This window comes from Electrophorus electricus, chromosome 4 (assembly GCF_013358815.1).
Source record: "Electrophorus electricus isolate fEleEle1 chromosome 4, fEleEle1.pri, whole genome shotgun sequence".
In the NCBI taxonomy this organism is placed as follows: Eukaryota; Metazoa; Chordata; class Actinopteri; order Gymnotiformes; family Gymnotidae; genus Electrophorus; species Electrophorus electricus.
In genome coordinates this window covers 25,989,790-26,008,876 of record NC_049538.1, presented here as the reverse complement: position 1 = coordinate 26,008,876, position 19,087 = coordinate 25,989,790, and the positions used below count along the sequence as shown (strand labels likewise).

The following is a 19,087-nucleotide window of genomic DNA, read 5'->3' as shown; positions in this document are numbered from 1 at the left end:
CGTATGTACCGAAAATGTCGCGACACTCTTACAGTGCCTTACAACCCGACACATTCCCATCTATGCGCCCACCCTTCACATACATGCACATGCGTGCAGTGATGCTAAATCTGCAGCAGCACAGAAACGATAATTATCCTAAAATCACGACAAGCGTTGTAAAAGCTGGAAAACACAATAACGAGACACAGATCCATGGATCGTGGGATGTAAGGCTGTCTCCTGCTTTGTGTGAGCCGGAGCCACGCACGCCCCTCCCACCGTTTCCGCCCAGTCCAATGTCGGGGGTCTCCCTGCCATGTAAACGCATGAAAGAGATGGGCGGAGTCTTGTGTGTGAGTCAAACGTTCGTTCATATTGGCCACGCCCCCGAGTATTAATTTACATTTTCTATCGGTCTTGTCTACTATTGAACTGTTTCCAGGAGAGATTTGCAGACACACCTTAACGGAGAAGTGATAGAAAAAATCGGCTAATGTGTTTCCAGCGTCTTCTCGTACGATCCGTTTGAAATAGTTTGTCGGAGAAGTGTCCTTTAAAGTAATTTTGAGGTGAGTATTAAGTCGTTTTTTTATGAGAGGCGTATGTCGAAAGCGCATCTATTATCTTGGGCACCGCGTGCGGGACCTCTGTTGTTGCTGAAGATCGCTCACACGTCCCACGGTGGCGTTTTATTTCAAAATATTACATCACTCTCCCGTTTTTGCTCGGACAGTAACAAGTAAAACAACAACCCAGTCTTTTGTTCGAAGAGTATTGTTGTAACTAGAGCAATGCAAACAAAACGGTCCATGAAAGTCAGTATTTCTACTTTAAGTTATGTTATTGATGTTAACCTGCAGTTGTTACACTGTCGTGGACATGAGTATTCCAAGCTTTTGACTGGTCTTTTTTTTTTTATAATGCAAATAATTAAATTATTGAAATATTCGGAATTATGTTCAGAACGCTCCAAAATCAGTTGGGTCGCGGTTACCCTTTAATCTGATGTAATACTCACAGACGTGTTTAGGCCTAAATGACAGATTAGCCAGATTTGCATACTATGAGGGAGTATCTGCCGAACTGAGATGTTTAAAGTTCAGTTTAGCTCAGTAGACCCAGAGATGCAGCGCTAGATGCAGTGACTTCAACAACATGGAATTTGTCAAGTTGTATTATGTCTGTTGCAGTGCTTGACAACCTGACAACTATGTGAGCATGCATGTGTGTGAGTTGTCTTTCCATTTGTCTACAAATAGCTCTCTGATATTTAGGCTTCATTAATTGCCAAAGTATAAAATGTAGACTACCTGTCTACTATTGGAGCCTGGCAATAAAGTAACAGTGTAAAGTAACAGCGTACTGTAGAAAGGTAAAACAAAAAAAAGTGTAATATTGGCTTGATGTACTTTAAAAAACAGTGCAGGAAAATCACAGATCTTAAAAAACATTCCACTGCCAAGCATCTGAGTACAGCATAGCTCTCAAAAGGACATGAGATGGTAACATTTTGCCAGTAGAGTTCAAGTGACTGAGCGAGAGTGTAGCATACCAGAGTGAGTTCTCCATTCGAGAAGAAAGTAAGATGAGGCAGAATCTGACCACATGTGTTTGCTGTTTGGAGAGTATTTTGTCAAACGCCTTACATCTGTTTTTTGATCTTTGAACCAGTTCCCCCACCCCCTCCAATGCTGTGGAACTCTTTCCTGTCTCCTGTGTCCCCTTGTTTCTTTCTCTTTTTCTTTGTCTTTCTGTGTGTTTATGAGGGAGAACAATAAGAAAAAAAGAAAGTGAGCACACGATTGAGAGAGAGAACTCATTTCCTTTTCCAAAAGATGATGTGATGTTGTTCTGGGAGAGCCGGATCCGTGTGGGACAGTTGGGTAGTGGATACTGGTCTCCATGTGTTTGAGTCTTGACCTCTAAACGAGAACACAGTTATGCCAATATTCATCTCACTACTTTTTTTATCCTTCACATCTTGGCACATAGGATGCAAAAACGACTGACACGTGTAAAAACCTGACATGACCCCAGCTTCCAAAGATGCTGGGATATGCGGAAAGAAGCATTTCATTGTACTGTACATGTGTGTATCTGTATATGACAGGCATTCCATCAGGCCTAGATCTTCTTCAGATGTTGTGCAAACTTTTAATCACTAGCATGTTGATTCGTCCCAATGCCTTCTGCTTTTTGTCTTTGACAGTTGCTTGCAATGGACTAAGTCTTATTTGTATATTAGTATTAGTTTGTGAAATGAGGAGGTTCCTTGTGAGTCTTAGATGACTCTTATGAGTCTTATGAGCGCTGTGACTGTCACTGAGGTCTGTATGTACCCTGCATGTGAAGACGTAGCGTGCTGGAGTGATCATTTAATGTGCGTCCTAAATTTTCGTTTAGTTGATTTTCATAAAGAGCGGCAGATGCAGTGACTCAAATCAGGTGGACTGTGTGAAAAGATGCAGTTTGGCGTAACTGGTTGTGCAGTTGAACACTTCTGACGTCTGACTTCTCATCTCTAAAGTCTTGGCTTTATTCTTCGGCGCCCCACTGCACAAACTGCTGCATGAGTCAATAGGCTACCAGGCTGCAGATGACTTTTTGTGTACATGGCATGTTTTTGTGTGGGTAGGTGTAGGTATAGGTATGCCTGTGCTTACAGTGCTTATTGTGCTTATCTTGATTCCAGAGAAGAAGAAATGACTTCCCAAAACATATTTATGTGTTATTAAACTTTTGTATTAGTTTTATGTCTTTGAGGGTATGGATTTGTGCATTGTATGTGTATGTGCCATACACTGTTGTTCCCTGTAGTTGTGTGTGTGTGTGTGTTCTCTCTGTAGTGGAGCTTGTGTTTGTTTCCTGCTTCCTCTGTTGGCTTATATTCATTCTGTCCTCATGCTTTGCTCTTTTTTTCTCACTCTGTGTTAATGATTAACTGATCTGTAAACTGTGTTTACAGTTAGGCAGTGAAGCCTGGTAGAAACGCTCTGTTGTTGTTCTGAAATCATACAGCATAAGACACGTGTTTGTTCTTTGTTTCCTGTTGCCATGGCTTTCTATTGTGACATCATCATCCAGGGACTTGATGACAGTCATGCTGAGTTGTTTTGTTCCATCACCTCCGGTGCTTTTATTGGATAATATTGTGAGAAGGGGGTGTGGATAGGTACTCATGTGGATGGTAATTGGTTTATGAAAACGTATCAGATCTGAAATGTTCCTCTCTGTCCTTCATGTAGCAGAAACATGCCAAGCTACACACACATGCATACAAAGGATGAGGTAAGATGTCAATTAATCACACTTAGTGTATTTTGGAATGACAACGTAAAGCGCCTTAGCCTGGAGTCTTGCAGTTACACAAACACACACATACAGGCATTAACTGTCCGACTGTGTCAGGTCACTATACCGACATTCACATGATCAAAACAACACCAGAGATTATTTTAAGGATTTAATGGACGTGTCTTTGCAAGTATCGGAAAAATATCTGGGTGGAAGATGATGCCCCCAATTGAAAATAAAAACCTACTTTCATAATATAAAAATTATACTGTGATGAGTGAGTTTAATGATTGGAAAACAATGAAATTGAGAATTTTAGTCCAGTGTACACTGAGCTGATTGTACTGTTTCAAACAAGCAGTGTTGCACTGTAGCAGTGTGTTAAACAAATGTGGAGCACTGTTTTAAATAAAACTGTAACACCATTTTAAACAAAGCACTGTAACACTGTCTTAAACAAAGGTGTAGCAGCATGTTAAAGGTGTAGCAGTGTGTTAAAGGCGTAGCACTATCTTAAACAAAGGAGTAGCAGTGTCTTAAAGGAGCAGCACTGTCTTAAACAAAGGTGTAGCAGCGTGTTAAAGGTGTAGCAGTGTGTTAAAGGAGCAGCACTGTCTTAAACAAAGGTGTAGCACTGTTGTTTTTGTTCTTCCCTGAACAAAGAAGTGCCGCCTGTGGCTCACAGTGCCACGCTGCCCGACCAGTGCTGCCAGGCATCTGAGAAAAGCACAGGCAGTGCAGCTAGGGGTGGGGGTGGAGTTATGGTGGAGTACAGGCGAGTGGTGAAGCTGGGAATGGAACAAGGGGGTGGAGCTGAGGGGTGATGGTGGATGTGTTGTTTGGTCAGATGGGTCATCAGTTGACGACTGGAATACTTGATTTCTGCCGAAGGTGTAGGACATTTTATACGGACTAATGTAAACTGTACTGTGTCCATGGGAGATGGGATGGAAAGCTTATGTACTCTCTGAGTCAGATAATCTGATTTGCATAGCTGGAGAAAATAATTTAATAATTGAATTTAAGTAAAACAGCTAGTGGAAAATGAGTAATATGTTATTTTGCACTTCTTTATCCATACAAGATGTCTAGATTTTACATGCCTTCATGCTCTAATAAACTGTTGAGGAATAGGTGTGTGTGTGTGAGTGTGTGTGTGAGTGTGTGTGTGAGTGTGTGTGTGTGAGTGTGTGTGTGAGTGTGTGTGTGAGTGTGTGTGTGAGCCATAGAGTAATTCTGTCATGGACAGCTGTCTGTAAATCTGTCACCAGACCAATGGCAGCCTAAATCTCTACTACTCCCATTGATTTTTTTTTCTCTTTTTTTGCCAGTCAGGAAGCTGATATTGAACAAAGAGGCATGGCCGTGTCCCCCTCCAACCCTCCCCTCCCCTCCTTCACCACACCATTCTGTCATTCAGTCTCTTTTCCCTCATTTCTTTATACTCCAGAAAGCCAGGGAGCGCCCACACAGGAACGCTTATGCAGAAATAACTAAAAGAAGTTTGATTCAATCCAGTAACACTCAGTGAGGAAACACAAATTGTGTGTGCGACAGAGTAAACCTGCCCTTCACAACCTCTTGCTTATTGTCAGATTCTAAATTAATCTAAATAAAGACATAAGGAAATTACAAGCAGGGCCATGAAAGTGTGTGTGTGTGTGTGTGTGTGTGTGTGTGTGTCTAGTGGTGGTGGTGGTAGTGGTCATTGCAGGTCAGTAGTCTCTCATGGCTTATTCACACTATCTGGATAATGGCAGTGGCTGTGAACATGCTGTGCTGCTGATGCCAACTAATCTCCTTTACTGTGACACAGAGCCAGTGAGAGGCAGGAGCGAAGGTGTGCTTATGAGGGCATGAGTGAGACTCGTCTCTCTTTGACCGTGTGCATCTCAGATCTCATGGTGACGCAGCATGGGTCTTATAGTGCAGTGACGTGATTCGAATCACTTTTAATAATAGCAATAAACAAACTACACAATTTAGGGATTTATTATTACAATAAACAAAAAGGGGATCCTAATCCCCACACTCTGTAGCACCTATCTCTCTCTCTCTTACACACACACACACACACACACACACACACACACACACACACACACCTTGTTAAAGTCCCTTATACTTCACTTGTGATGTAACAGGTGCTGGCCACATATTAAGAGCATATAGCATTGCTATACTGCAGCCTTTGTTCCATGGCACACAGCTGCTACACACACCCTCTCTTGCACAAGCACACACATGACCTTCCTTGAACAGGTGGCATGTCCTCTGACCGCTGACCTGCAACAGAGCTCTGAACCCATATAAACAGGGGTGTCCCAAACAGCCACAGTGTGTGTAGTGATATAGAGTGACAAACGTGTACTGCATTATAAAACACACACATCACTCATTGCATAAAATACTGAGCTGTATTTTGTTACCAAAGGCATAACTGCAAGTATGAAATACATATCCAAATACATGTGTATGTTTGTGTGTGTGTGGGTATATATGGAGGTTTCAAGTTTCAAGTTCAAGTTTGGTTTATTTGTCACATACATAGTCATACACAGTACAACACGCAGTGAAATGGTGGAGAGTGCTCTGTCCAAACTGAGGAAGAGAACCAGGGGTGCATAGAGAAAAAAATATATATACAGATAAATATATATATTCTATGTATGTACAAAAATATATTAACAATGTATGTACAATATATGTATATTATGATTATATACACAATGTACAATGTATATGGTTGAGTATATATGTACACAATCTACAGAATGTACAGATCCATTGTATAGTACCATATCTACAGTTGTTGTAACAGGTTAATTGAGTATAAATCTAAATCTATATATACAGATGTACAGATATACAGTCATGTTACGTGGTGGTGGTGGTGGTCCCCACAGTTTATCAGTTTCCCTGATTCAGGGCCCGAATGGCCTGTGGGAAGAAGCTCCTCTTCAGCCTCTCTGTCTTGGCCTTCAGGGAGCGGAAGCCCCTCCCTGACCTCAACAGAGAGAAGAGTCTATTGTTGGGATGGGTGGGGTCCTTCACAATTTTCCTGGCCTTGGTTTGGCACCGCTTGTAGTAGGTGGTCTGCAGGTCAGGAAGTTCCGAGTGAGTGATGCGCTCTGCTGAACGCACTACCCTTTGGAGTGCTTGTCTGTCCTGCTTGGTGCTATTTCCAAACCAGACTGTGATGTTCCCCGTGAGGATGCTCTCGATAGTGCAGGTGTAGAAGTTCCGCAGTACCTTGGAGGGCAGTCTGAAGTCCCTTAGGCGTCTGAGGTGGTAAAGACGCTGACGAGCCTTCTTTGCCAGGGAGCTGGTATGGCGGGACCAGGACAGGTCCTGCGAGATGTGAACACCAAGGTACCTGAAACTATCTACTCTCTCCACTGTGGTTCCACTGATCCTCACAGGTTGGTAGTGCCGCTCCTGCTTCTTGCTGCAATCCATGATCAGCTCCTTTGTCTTACTGACGTTTAGGAGGAGATTATTTTCCTGGCACCAGTTTTCCAGGTGTTTAATCTCCTCCAGGTAGGCCCTCTCGTCGTTGTCCGAGATCAGGCCCACGACAACGGTGTCGTCAGCAAACTTGACAATGATGTTAGAGCTGGAAGTGGCTGTGCACTCGTAGGTGTACAGTGAGTAGAGCAGGGGGCTTAGGACACAACCCTGAGGAGCTCCAGTGCTGAGGGTGAGGGTGGATGAGGCGCAGTTGCCCACCCGTACTGATTGTGGTCTGTCTGTTAGGAAGTTGGAGATCCAGTCGCACAGGGATGTATGCAGTCCTAGATCTCCCAACTTAGTAGTGAGTAGCGAGGGAATGATAGTGTTAAATGCTGAACTGTAGTCGACAAATAGCATTTTAACATAATTTCCCCTCCCTTCGTCCAGGTGACTCAGTGTAGTGTGGAGCAGATGTGCAATCGCATCGTCAGTGGAGCGGTTGTGGCGGTATGCAAACTGCAGTGGGTCCGTGGAGGCTGGCAGTGAAGATGTGATGAAGTCTCTGACTAGCTTTTCAAAGCACTTCATCACGACTGATGTGAGGGCGACAGGGCGGTAGTCATTGAGGTCGGAGGGTCGAGGTTTCTTCGGGTTTGTGTATTATTTTGTCTTATGTGCCTGTAGAAACACAACAGAAAAAGCCTGCAGGTTTATCACATTCTGTAACTGTGACAAACTAGTGTTTTAGTCAGCCTGAATGAGTCACACAGGGCGCAGACATGCTTCACGCACAAACACACAAACACACATGCACGCGCGCGCGCGCACACACACACACATCAGAATTTCCTAAGTCATCAGTGTTTGTAGGGTTCGTGAACATAGATAGGAAGTGCCTTTTACTTCACCACGTTGTTCCCCTGGTATGCAGACATTGCTGAAGTACGTGAGGTTCTGTTCAGAGATGGAGGCGTTGGTTGAGGCATTGGTGGTGGCTGACTTTTGTATTTTTTTGCAACAGGAAGCAGCTATATCGCGGTTATTGTTAGCACATCACACACCTGATAAGGTCTGCTTGTGAAAATGAGTGAACGTTTCATATCTTGTCTTTTTGAGCTTATGTTTGCATGGAAAAATGTGTCTGAGGACATTTTCAGTGATGAGAACATGCTGTCTGTCAGCATCTCTCCTTTAAATGAAAAAGAACATCTTTGAGCTTGTTTTAAATGCCAGTGAAATGGGATTTTCCTTTTGATACACGTTTTTCTTTACCTTTTTGTATGGACAGACCACAGCACACTGAATCACACTCTGCTATGCTGACCTTTTCTACTATGGTGTTTGCCCATTTTCATGTGCAGATCACCGCCCCCACCCCCCGCCGACCACTACACACTTCTGGAGCAACTGTTAACCACAAAATAGCGACAGTTCAGTGTTACTGTCTTTCCTTCCGTATTTCATTCTGTTATTTATATATGTCCCCATAGTAGTGCACGTTGCAACACGCCATTGTATCAGCAGTGCAGCACCAGCAGCATAGCACATGTCTTAACTGCTACAGCATCTCAACTACCTGCTACTGTGTCTAACTTCAACTGTCTAACTGCTACTGTGCCTTAACTAACTCCAGTTGTGTCTCACTCCTGCCTCGGTTTAACTGCTTCTTCTCTTGTTTTTCTTTTGCTGAAGAAATCAGATGTTGCTGCACCATAAAGTGTTAATTGCCACAGTTCTAATCAAGACCCCAGTGACCATTTGCAATGAATGCATTTGCCACTGTATTTCAAGGAGCCACACTCTTGAAAGGATTGTATTAAAATATGTAATATTTTGTAACATTACAAAAAACTTTGATATTTTAAAATTAACATGTTATAAAATACTCTGATATGTATTAACGAACACACTTTTCTTTTGTCAAGAACAGTCATAAATGTATTCTTTCTCCCAGATGCATAAGCACACTGCAGGATGAGAGCAGACCTGATCCCACTCCAGCACACTGATGCTATTTACAGAAATTCTTTCCTACTAAGCTATGTTAGCTAAACTGATCTGATTTACAGATTTACTGACTCTTTTGAGGTGATGCTCTTTCAGTAAACAGTGATGTTACAATGTGACATCACAGTGAACTTCGATATTACATCACAGTGAATTGTGACAGAAAATTAGGACATTACGGTATGAAATCAAAATGAACTGTGACATTATCCTAGGCATGTCACATCTATGTTTTTGACATACAGTGGCAGAACTGTCAGGACAAGGTTACCATTGCTTATCCATAAACAAAGAAAAAAACGATCATCGTAATGTTTTATTTTTCACTGCTGCAGGTTCTTACTTTCATATTATAAACTTGTGAAGTACATTCTGGTAGAAGACAATGCTCTTGGCAAGATTGCCACTTTAACACAGAGGAGTCCAAAACTACAGATTTTTGCTCAAAAGGATCTGGACAAATGGATTGTGTCACTGTGGTCAAAATGTGATATCGATATACATTCCACATCTTCAAAACAGTGCTTCCTGTGGTTCTGATGCCATTTAATGCTGTAGTGAAGGAGAGCTCAAAGAGACTATGACAATGTGCTGACTGAACAGTGTGGCATGACTGCTTGTTGTCAGTCTATAGTTCCATTAATGTAGGTTGTATTATTTTAGTCATTCCTTTTATTCACTACAGTGTTGTCAGTGAGATCCTGAGGTGCAGTCCTCTGTCTTTCTGACCTACTTCAAACACGTACCCCTAAATTAGAGCTCTCCTCTACTGGACCAGAAACAATATAAGGGGGAATGTCCAGGTGGACTAAACTGCCACAGATGGTGTGTGTGGGCGGGCGTGTGGGCGGGCGTGTGGGCGTGCGGGCGTGCTGGAAAATGGAGGTTTTTCTAAAGAGTTCTCATGGTCTGCCTTTGAAATGTAGGTTTCATTATAAGGAATCCACCTGAAACAGGTCAGATTGCTTTATTTTGAACTTGACTGCTTACTTAATTTGGCAGAATTGATTTTGCCCTACTGTCAAATAGCCTTTAGAAGATAGTAAGATCTGAAATCTTACCCCCAGGGGGAAATTTTCTCTTGCTTTGTTACTGTTGTTCTTTCCATGGGAAGCTTTTGACTTTGTGGATTGTAAAATTCTGTCTGATGGAAATTAATATGATTTCTCTCCAAATGCAAATGGGACGTGTGTGTGAATCAGGAATGAGAGTATCAGACGTATGATGGCAGTGAAGGGACTTTAATAGAGAGTGGCTGGACTAACATGCTCTTCTAGTGGGTGGAGAAGGGCCCACAGAGAAAGGTGGAGGGTCAGATGGTGTAATAGATTGCTAGGTGCTCCTTCAACTCCTCCATCACTCTGCCTGTCTGTGGTGTTCCCAAGTACCTAGGAAACAGACAGCCCTCCTCCCCCATGTCTTCTCCACCCTCCATGTCTTTTCCACCTCCTCTCCATCTTCTCCACTGGTATTGCACCTCATGTGTCCTTTTCCTCCTGGGTGAAACAGCTCTGGGAACACAGAGTTCTCAGGACCAATTCAGATTCTGCTGCCCTGTTCCCGTTATCGGGACCTGTAGTCTTTCTCACTGTGTGGAGGAAGTTGTCTATGATATACAGCTCTGGCTTGGCCACTGATACTTAAGGGACATAAAATACAAATCCTCTTACATATACCTAAGCCTATTATATACATGATTCTCACATATACCTGAGCCATGTATCGATGATGGAAATTAATCTGAAGCACACCTGTGTTATGATCAATGTACACTATAGCCATGAAGTGGTCAGATAACTACGGAAGTGGTGCGTGTTTGTGAACCTATCGTTGTTTATGGTTTCCCTGGCCTGTTCTCTAAAATCTCTTTACACAGACTCACACACTCATGTCCACAGGTCCTCATAAAGAAGTACCTTAGATAGTAGGCTCCAAGGTTTGTTTGTGCTTGTGTGAGATTTAAGTTCTGGCCTACTTTTAAGATGCAAGTAACTAGCCTAAGGGAGGGTATGGGGTAGAGTGTGTGTGTGTGTGTGTGTGTGTGGATAGAGGGTGGGGTTGCAAAGCGTGAGTGTCAATATGTATGTGTTTGTGAGCAAAGAAACAAAGCTGGTGTGAAATGTATTTCAAATTGAACAGAAGAAATCTCAAGCTACTACCTGGTTATAAGGCAGGTGGTGTTACTGAATAAATCAGGATAATGTCGTGTTTCATTTAGGTTATTCAGAACATCTATTTTTGTTTTTAAAAAGTTTTGTAAAAATGAATGTGTTGGAAAAACGGAGTCCAACGGTTCAGCGGCTTCTGCAATGGCTTTTGTGTAATGGCTCTGATATGTTTTGGATAATTCCCGCATATTCATACACCTCACTCTAAAATTCGCTTACACCTTGGTTATCAAATTGTATTTGTTGTCTCATTGCAGCCCTCTTCTTTTTTGAGGATTATGATGTTAATGTTTCGTGGCGACCTCTAGTGAATAAAATGTGACGTTACGTCTCTTTACCGAACAAATACATTTACCGCTCGCCACGATCTGGTATCTCGCGTAACATACACATAACTATATCTGCTTGTATATAAAAAACGAAACTAATTATACGTGTTTTGTTCAACAGGTCATATTAAACCAAAGACTATGTGGTGTTTTCAGAATAGACATCCAGTGTGGGTTATAGGCTATTGTGCAGTAGCCTTATCATCACTCTTATTGAAAATGTTTGCTTCGCGCAGTCGTTTATCTTAGCGAGAGGAAAGTATGGCGTGCTGTTTCATTACGTTGTACGTTTCATGCGTGTCGCAGTTATTAAAGGATTGTCGGCGTGTCTAGGCTGAGGTGGGCGGTTATGTGATAAGTGATATTACGCTGAGGAGGTTCACAGTAGTGGGAAATATTTCGTGTAGGCTTTGTCTCTCCTAGCTGGTCTCTTCATCCTGGCCGAAACTTCTGCTCACTTTAAATTAGAAGCCGCGATGGCCACCGTGTTTAGATACGCAGTGTTTCCTTTTCTACAAGGTAAGGGCTTTAAAATGATTTACGTGGGATTCTCTGGTTTTAACGGATGATTTTCCGGCTTTGTGAACATGCAAGTGTGCCAGATCTGACGTTGATTGCTTTTCACCATTTCAGTGTTTTTCACTGCTCAGCTAATGGTTTTCATAGTTTTAACAGTCTCCACGAGAAATAACTGTCACATACAAGCAGGCTGTGATTTATATGGAAAATAAAATAAGAGATAAGACGGGCAGTTTCCTCTTCGACTCGGATCCAGAACATGCTTGTGCCAGTTTTGTTTTCCTTCTTAGTATCGTTCCACAAGCTCACTCAATTCTGACCTGCAATGTTTGCATAGTTATTTTGTTAATGAAAATACTTTTAATGTCATGTATTGGTGATATGAGTGTTGTCTCTCTTAAAAGAGAGAACACTGACTACGCAGTTTTTCCTTCTCAGTAATTGTCGTTTGCCACACTCTGTACGTGCATATGTTAATTTTATGTTTTAAAAATGATATTGCACTGATGTCTTCATGTGAAATGTTTATGTAGAATGGTTTTATTCTGGACGTCTCCCTCTCTGTCAGGCCTGGAGCAGTCGGAGTTGGCGGAAGGGTTGTCTTGTGTGCAGAGCGTTATGGCAGAACCAGACTACATGGACGGCGACTGTGATGAGCTCATTAAGCCCAAGAAACTCATCAACCCAGTAAAGACATCCAGGAACCATCAAGATCTACACCGAGAGCTCCTTATGAATCAGAAGAGGTGACGCTCCAGACATCGCAAGCCTCTCCACCACACCTCCTCTCCTTCTAATTAGTTCTCATTTAAAGCTTTTCATTTTTGTTATGTTTAACTATAACCATTGCTTTAGGGCTACTACAGACCAGCCCTCACTCGCTCATCTCTATTTCCACGACATTCCCTATTGTTTATTCTCATAGCTTCCTCATTCCTCCAGCCAGTATCAGTGTTGTGTTGCTGACGTTGGGTTATGGCAGTGGTGCCCTTTATAACAGGGTGGGGTTGGTTAATATAATAAACCTCAACACTCGTTGTTTACATTTGTGGTCTTTAGCTGACACTTTTATCCAAAGCAACTTAATTTATGACTGAATACAACTTGAGCAATTGAGAGTTGAGGGTCTTGCTCAGGGGCCCAACAGTGGCAACTTGAACTGGCAACCTTTTGATTATGAGCCAAATACCATAACCACCTACCACTGCCCCCTGCACTGTTTACTGAGCATCTACAATCAAACCTTAATGTTTATTTTATACTTTAGAATAAGGAGATGGTGTGCTCTCCACAGCAGTACAGCGCTGTGATGTGCACCAGCCTTCAAGCTTCAGGTGGCTCAGTTTGTCTATAAAATCCACCTGAAGAGAACTAAGAATTCTGGAGTTTCCCAGCAGATTTTTTTTCTGTTCTGATTTCTGGGCAGGAAAGAAGGCAGTAGTAACCATAAAGGGTGCTGTGCTGGATCAGGATTATGCTGCATTATGCAGATACATTGTGTGTTTTGTGCAACATGTAGTGGTGGTGTTGAAACAAAGGGTGATCGTTTAGACTCACCAAGGAGCCATCTTTGCGTTTCCCTAGAAATACCTTCCACGCCGGTAACCTGTTTTCTCTCAGATGATCCCATAATGGCTACTGCAATTTCTTTCAAATTAGTCATTTTTGTGCTATAGGTCTCGTAGCAAATCAGTCATTTTTACAGTGATTCATATTGTGAAACAGCAATTTTACTGACACCTATTGACCTGGATGTCTGACATTCAATACTAAAACTGTTGAAAACATAAACATTGTCACCTCTATGTGGGGAACCTGCTCTATGGAGCATAAACTGGTTAATTTGAGGACTACAAAGCAATTTGATTCTTCATCTCGTATGAACGGAATGTTTATACAAAAAGGTAAACCTCATAATTACTTTCATAAATAATAATAATCATTTTTGGTGTTCAAAATGAAATGCAGCTTTTAAATAGCACTAGATGGGGAATCATGAAAATATTACCAAATATACCTTTATCTTGAGATCACCTCTTCCAACTACAAAAGCGGTTTATTGGCCACATGATTTTATTTGACTGCTGCCACCAACCACATCATCTTTGTTCTGATGTGTTGATATCTAATGCGGCAGTGTCATCGGATCCTCCAGCAAGGTTTGCTAAATCTATGGTCTATGACAGAAGTCTTCTGTCACCAGCAGCACTGTATTTAAATATTGTTTTCTTTAACACAAATAGTGTCACGTACTGCATACCTGGTATGAAGGTATTTAAAAGCCTAACATGTTGGGTTAGGGTCCAACCATATGGAGAGGGATGTGTTGTTAGGGTCAGACTATGGGGTCAGTCCTTTGAGGTGAACTGCACATGTTTTATTAAATAAAGTGTGTGTGTGTGTGTGTGTGTGTGTGTGTGTGTGTTCCATCATTGCCTTGTATAGTGGTCCAACTCTCTGATTTGCGTGCTTAGAGGAGATGAGTTGATGTGTAGGAGACCATGACTGTGGCTGTGTTCTTTCTGTCTGCACTCTTGCATAAGCAGGGGCTGCATGACGTGGCTACGCAGCCACAGTGACGCCGCCTTTGCAGCTGTGCAGGCCATTGCACTCATAAAGCTGCTGGGCTCTTTTTAAAATGCCTGATAGTCTGCATTTCTGTCATAAATTAAAAACTTCATATCATGATGAAATATTGTCTAATACTGATATAGTTACGTCAGTTATAGTCAGTTCTGTGGAGGATTTGGAAATGCAACAGGAAAACGAGGATATTTTATTGGACAACGCAAAAGGCATTTGGAGACTCTTAAATCAGGTACCAGGAGATCTAGTGTAGCACAATAGATCCTCTTTGCTGGGTTGTTCTGATAATTTCTCTCTTCATATTTGCATTTAATGTACAATATCCTGCAGTTTATATATTGCATATCAGTATATTATCTGTTGTATATGAACTTGGTCCAGGCTGGAAATGTGCGTCTCCCTACATTTACCAGACGTTTTTATCCAAAGCAACTTTACAATCATCGCTGAGTACAATTTTGAGCAATTTAGCGTTAAGGGCCTTGCTCAGGGGTCCAACAGTGGTAACTTTACAGCGGTGGGGCTTGAACCGTCAACCGATTTACAAGACTGATACCTTAACCACTGATCTACCACTGCACAACTCTAGTTCCACTGCAGATCCACACTATGTAACCAAACAAACACTGTTTGATTTCTGCCCTGCTTTCCCCACCTCCTCAGTTTTAGCAGAGCATCGTTTCAAAGCCAGATTCTGTGATTCTATTTCCATGAGGGCTTCCTAAGATCAGACCAAGCATGGAGACAATGCATTTCAAATGCTTCATAGTTCTTACCTTCCTTTTTAAATATATTAGTTTCTGGTTCTTCTTTTTACATACATTGCCATATCCAAAATATTTAAAAATGGGTTACTGGCTGTTACACAAAAGATCACTAATACCATCAACTCCTGTGTAGAGAAGGCTGAGTTCAAGGCTCTTTCACGTCTGTCAGAATCAGCCGTGTTTCTTTAGCTCGCTGTGGTCTCCAGTTCACAGAGACAAGCCTGCTGTTTCACAGTTCAATAAAATTGAAAAGAAATAGTGAAGCTGTCAGCTCACCAAAAAGCTCTGTAAACTTTGAAAGTAAATGTTTCATAGTTGAAGACCTTAGTCTCTCTTTCCCAAACAGGCAAAGAGATTACTGGCTGTGGGACAAATGACCTTTATAAAAGGAATGGTCTCGATATTGCATAACTTTGAGGATTAATATTTGCTCCATTACTCAGTGTGTGCCCTGATCAAAATTGCAAACTGAAACGGTATTGTTGGGACAGGGTTAACATGGTGACGCACAGAGGATTCATAATTTGTTGGAGTTGTTGGATTGTGGTTTTTTTTTTGGAATTGTGTAGCCTAATACAATGTCTTTGGAGCATGTTTCACATCTGATGTTTTTCTTTGCTTGTTTCTGGCCCATAGGGGACTGTCTCCACAGAACAAGCCAGAGCTCCAAAAGGTGATGGAGAAGAGGAAGAGAGAGCAGGTGCTGAAGGCTCAGAAAGAGGAGCAGGAAGCTCACCAGAAACGATCAGATCTAGAGATTGAGCTCATGAAGAGACAGCAGAAACTTGAGCAGGTACACACAGATGCTTGTACATGTGGAATATAGTGTGAAACATAGTAGGCATGTGCATTGATTTGCATTTTTCTTTATCTTTAGCTGGAACTTGAGCAGCATAAGATTGAAGAGGAGCAGGAGAACACCCCTGAATTTGTTAAAATGAAAAGCAATCTAAGAAGAACCAAATTGGAAGTGGACGAGCAGGAGCGTCCCACCTAGACACCTTGTGGGGGCTTTTGAGGGCGTCCATGGCACATGATTACATGGAACCTGGACTGCAGTTTGTGGACATCCACTGGTGTTCCTACTCCTTGCGCTCCTGTGAAACAAGTGACTATGAATGGTTCCTATTGCTTGCTTACATGACCAGTATTCACTTAAACCTTTTCCCTGAACATCGACAGCCAATGAAGGGAGTTGCACTCACAGGCACGAAGGCCCAGCGTCTCCGTTGCTCAATGGCTTTAGTGAACTTGCATGGCAGGACAAACAGAGCCTACATAGAGCTTACAAAGAGACTGCACAGAGCCTATATTGAGCCTACACAGAGTCTTTCCATGTGTTTCTCTTTCTGTCTTTTTTTGTTGTTGTTTTTGGAAGAACCACTCGTTTTTTTTTTTTGTTTGTTTGTTTGTTTGTTTTTATGGGACACTGGATGGACTCTTGTAAGCCAACATAATGAGCTTTTATTTTGCTTTGGGACAGAGAGAAGGTCTCTCAAGGTCTCCATATCTTTCTTTTTTTGGATGATTTTGAAAAATGAAAAAAAATCACATTGAATCAAAGTTTGGATGTATAATGTACAGAGCTTGCTTTTTCTTTTGTTTGGTTTATTTGTGCCCTCCCTTTGAGCTACATATTTTAAGCAATAATAGATCTAGTTTGATGTGTTTGTTAATATTTTTGTGTGTATTGTTATTGTTGTCATTGTTTTTTATGGATAAAATCCTTATGAAAACATTTTAGTTAAATGCGTTATAGAATGCTACATGAAGGCAATTTGTTCTCCATACCAGAATAGTAGTCGTTCAGAGCAATCAGGAAGCTGTAGAAAACCACACCTGTTTGTTAGTTCAGTGTTGAGGACTGTTATATGTAGGCTAACCACTCATTTTCCCTTTAAATTGGAAACCCCTTTAAATTGGAAATAAATATTATTTTGTCATGTTATTTGATTTGTTTATTTCTCATCAATCTCAGTGGACAGTGTATTTTTAGGAGGCAGTATTCTATCATTTATTGATTTACTGTGGAAATATTAAAGACTGAAAGCACAACAAAAGTTTACATATGTAGCAAAATTAATATACAAGGCAATTTAAAGTACTTTACAAAGAAATGTAAAGTAGCTATGGATTTTAATGAAAATATCAGAAAAACGATCACAAATGTTATCTAAAAAGAACAAGCAAAAAATTTCAAATTGAGTAAAATACAAAAGTGCAATATTAAAATAAGATGCCAGAGTCCACCACCACCTGCAGACTTTTCAAGATTGAATTTGGTCTTAAATACAGGAATACATAATGCTGAAATATTGTAAATGTTTATTATTTATGTGGACACAAATTACCCTGTTGACAAGTCACATGAAAGAGTTCTAGAATTGAAATTCTGAACAAACATTTAAATCACAGGATTATCTTGCAAAAAAAAAATCAAATAAAAAAAATATCAAATCCTTTTTAGTATCAATGCTGCACAGAAAGTTGGAGTATTTTAAAGTCCTGCGTTTTGTCATACTGCATATCTGTAGTTATTCCAATTGTAATACTTGGTCGTTGATTCATGTTAATGTGAAATAGTTTGGTTGTGTAAATTAGACTTTGACACCTCTGTTTTGCAGAGGTGGCGAAGCTAAGCACCTACGTTTACTTTAAATGTCCTCTCCAAAGATAATTTAGACCTGAGAGCTCTTAAACACTATTTCAGTAAAACTGTCAAGTTCTATCAAGAAGGTGGAGTCCATTTGAAAACAAACCAAAGGAAACTTGGACACTTTCAGAAAATATTATTCCATCTTCTTTTTGAAAGTATTATGAAAGCAGTGTTAAACTGCAATGTAATTTTGTCCTATTTCAGTAACTTCACCTTGTCTGGTTCTTCATAAGAGGGCATGGAAACCATCAGAGGTAAAATATAATTTTGCATAGAGATTAAATGATCTGTTCAGGGAGCATAGGATGTATAATAATTCTGCCATCCTGGAAATCAGACACTACCCAGCTCTGCAACTAGGTATAGTTTTGTGCTGAAATTTCCTTCAGCACAATATACCAGATTATATTGAAAAAAAATGGAAAGCAATCCAACTGATACTTGAGAGATTCTACTGTGTGGCACTGGATAAGATAAGTTTCCAGAACACTGGTTCCATTTAAATAATGTGTTTCAAACATAGACTGTACATTACATTCTATGGTCACAAATTAAATGTCATTCAGGCCCTGTAAATTAAGCTTCTTGTTAATGCACTTTAAATATACTTCTAATAGACATTAATATCAGTCTTTTTAATATCAGATCCTTTTGAATTGATGTGAGTGCAACAGACAAAAACATGAGTATTATTAGGACATAAACGTCAGTGTCCTTAGTAATAGCTACACATATTCAGACTGACAATGCACATTTACCAGTGATGCATCCTCCTTTTCTACAGTGCAGAGAAAGTGATAAACTATTCAGGTTTTTACCCCACTACTTCAGACAGATGTAATGTTTGCATCGTCACATAATTCAAAGCAAAAATACGATTACACAGTTAAGACTAATCTGACGAGAGGCACTTAATGATCATTTCATGTGAAATCAGCGGAAGTCTACAATATCCATTGCAGAAATTGGAGCCACTTTTGTGAAAAGTGAATATCAATATGTGAGACATGCGGATTATCATTGGTTTCAATTAAAGTAATTGGAAAATGTACTCAGATAAAAGCCTCAGAAAACTCAATATACATTCCAATCGCCGTAATCGCTACCTGGAAAATTCACTACGCAAGTGAATCCCTACATTTTAAGGGAGTTTCCAAACGACAGGAAGTGAAAATATTCAGTTCGAAAGATACTTAAAATTGTGCAGGGAGTAGTGAATAACAGTTTATCACTAGGCATGAGCACAAAGATTTACACAAAATTTAACCGAACCGTGTTGGTTGATTATTACAGATCATAGGTATACAAGTTTGTTTTATTTTACAT

The 19,087-nt window shown here is 40.8% G+C and overlaps 1 protein-coding gene across 2 annotated transcripts; it reads left to right on the top strand.

Moving 5' to 3' along the window:
- The first annotated feature begins 392 nt into the window (after positions 1-392).
- fam107b (family with sequence similarity 107 member B) lies at positions 393-17,053 on the top strand. Of its 2 annotated transcripts, none has more exons than XM_026999533.2 (4): positions 393-551; positions 12,321-12,498; positions 15,742-15,898; positions 15,983-17,053. In XM_026999533.2, the coding sequence occupies exons 2-4, from the start codon at positions 12,371-12,373 to the stop codon at positions 16,100-16,102; spliced, it is 405 nt and encodes a 134-aa protein (XP_026855334.1). In that variant the 5' UTR covers positions 393-551; positions 12,321-12,370; the 3' UTR covers positions 16,103-17,053. The 2 variants fall into 2 exon arrangements, with proteins under 2 accessions (XP_026855334.1, XP_026855333.2); XM_026999532.2 differs by lacking the exon at positions 393-551 and adding an exon at positions 10,794-11,752.
- The last annotated feature ends 2,034 nt before the right edge of the window (positions 17,054-19,087 follow it).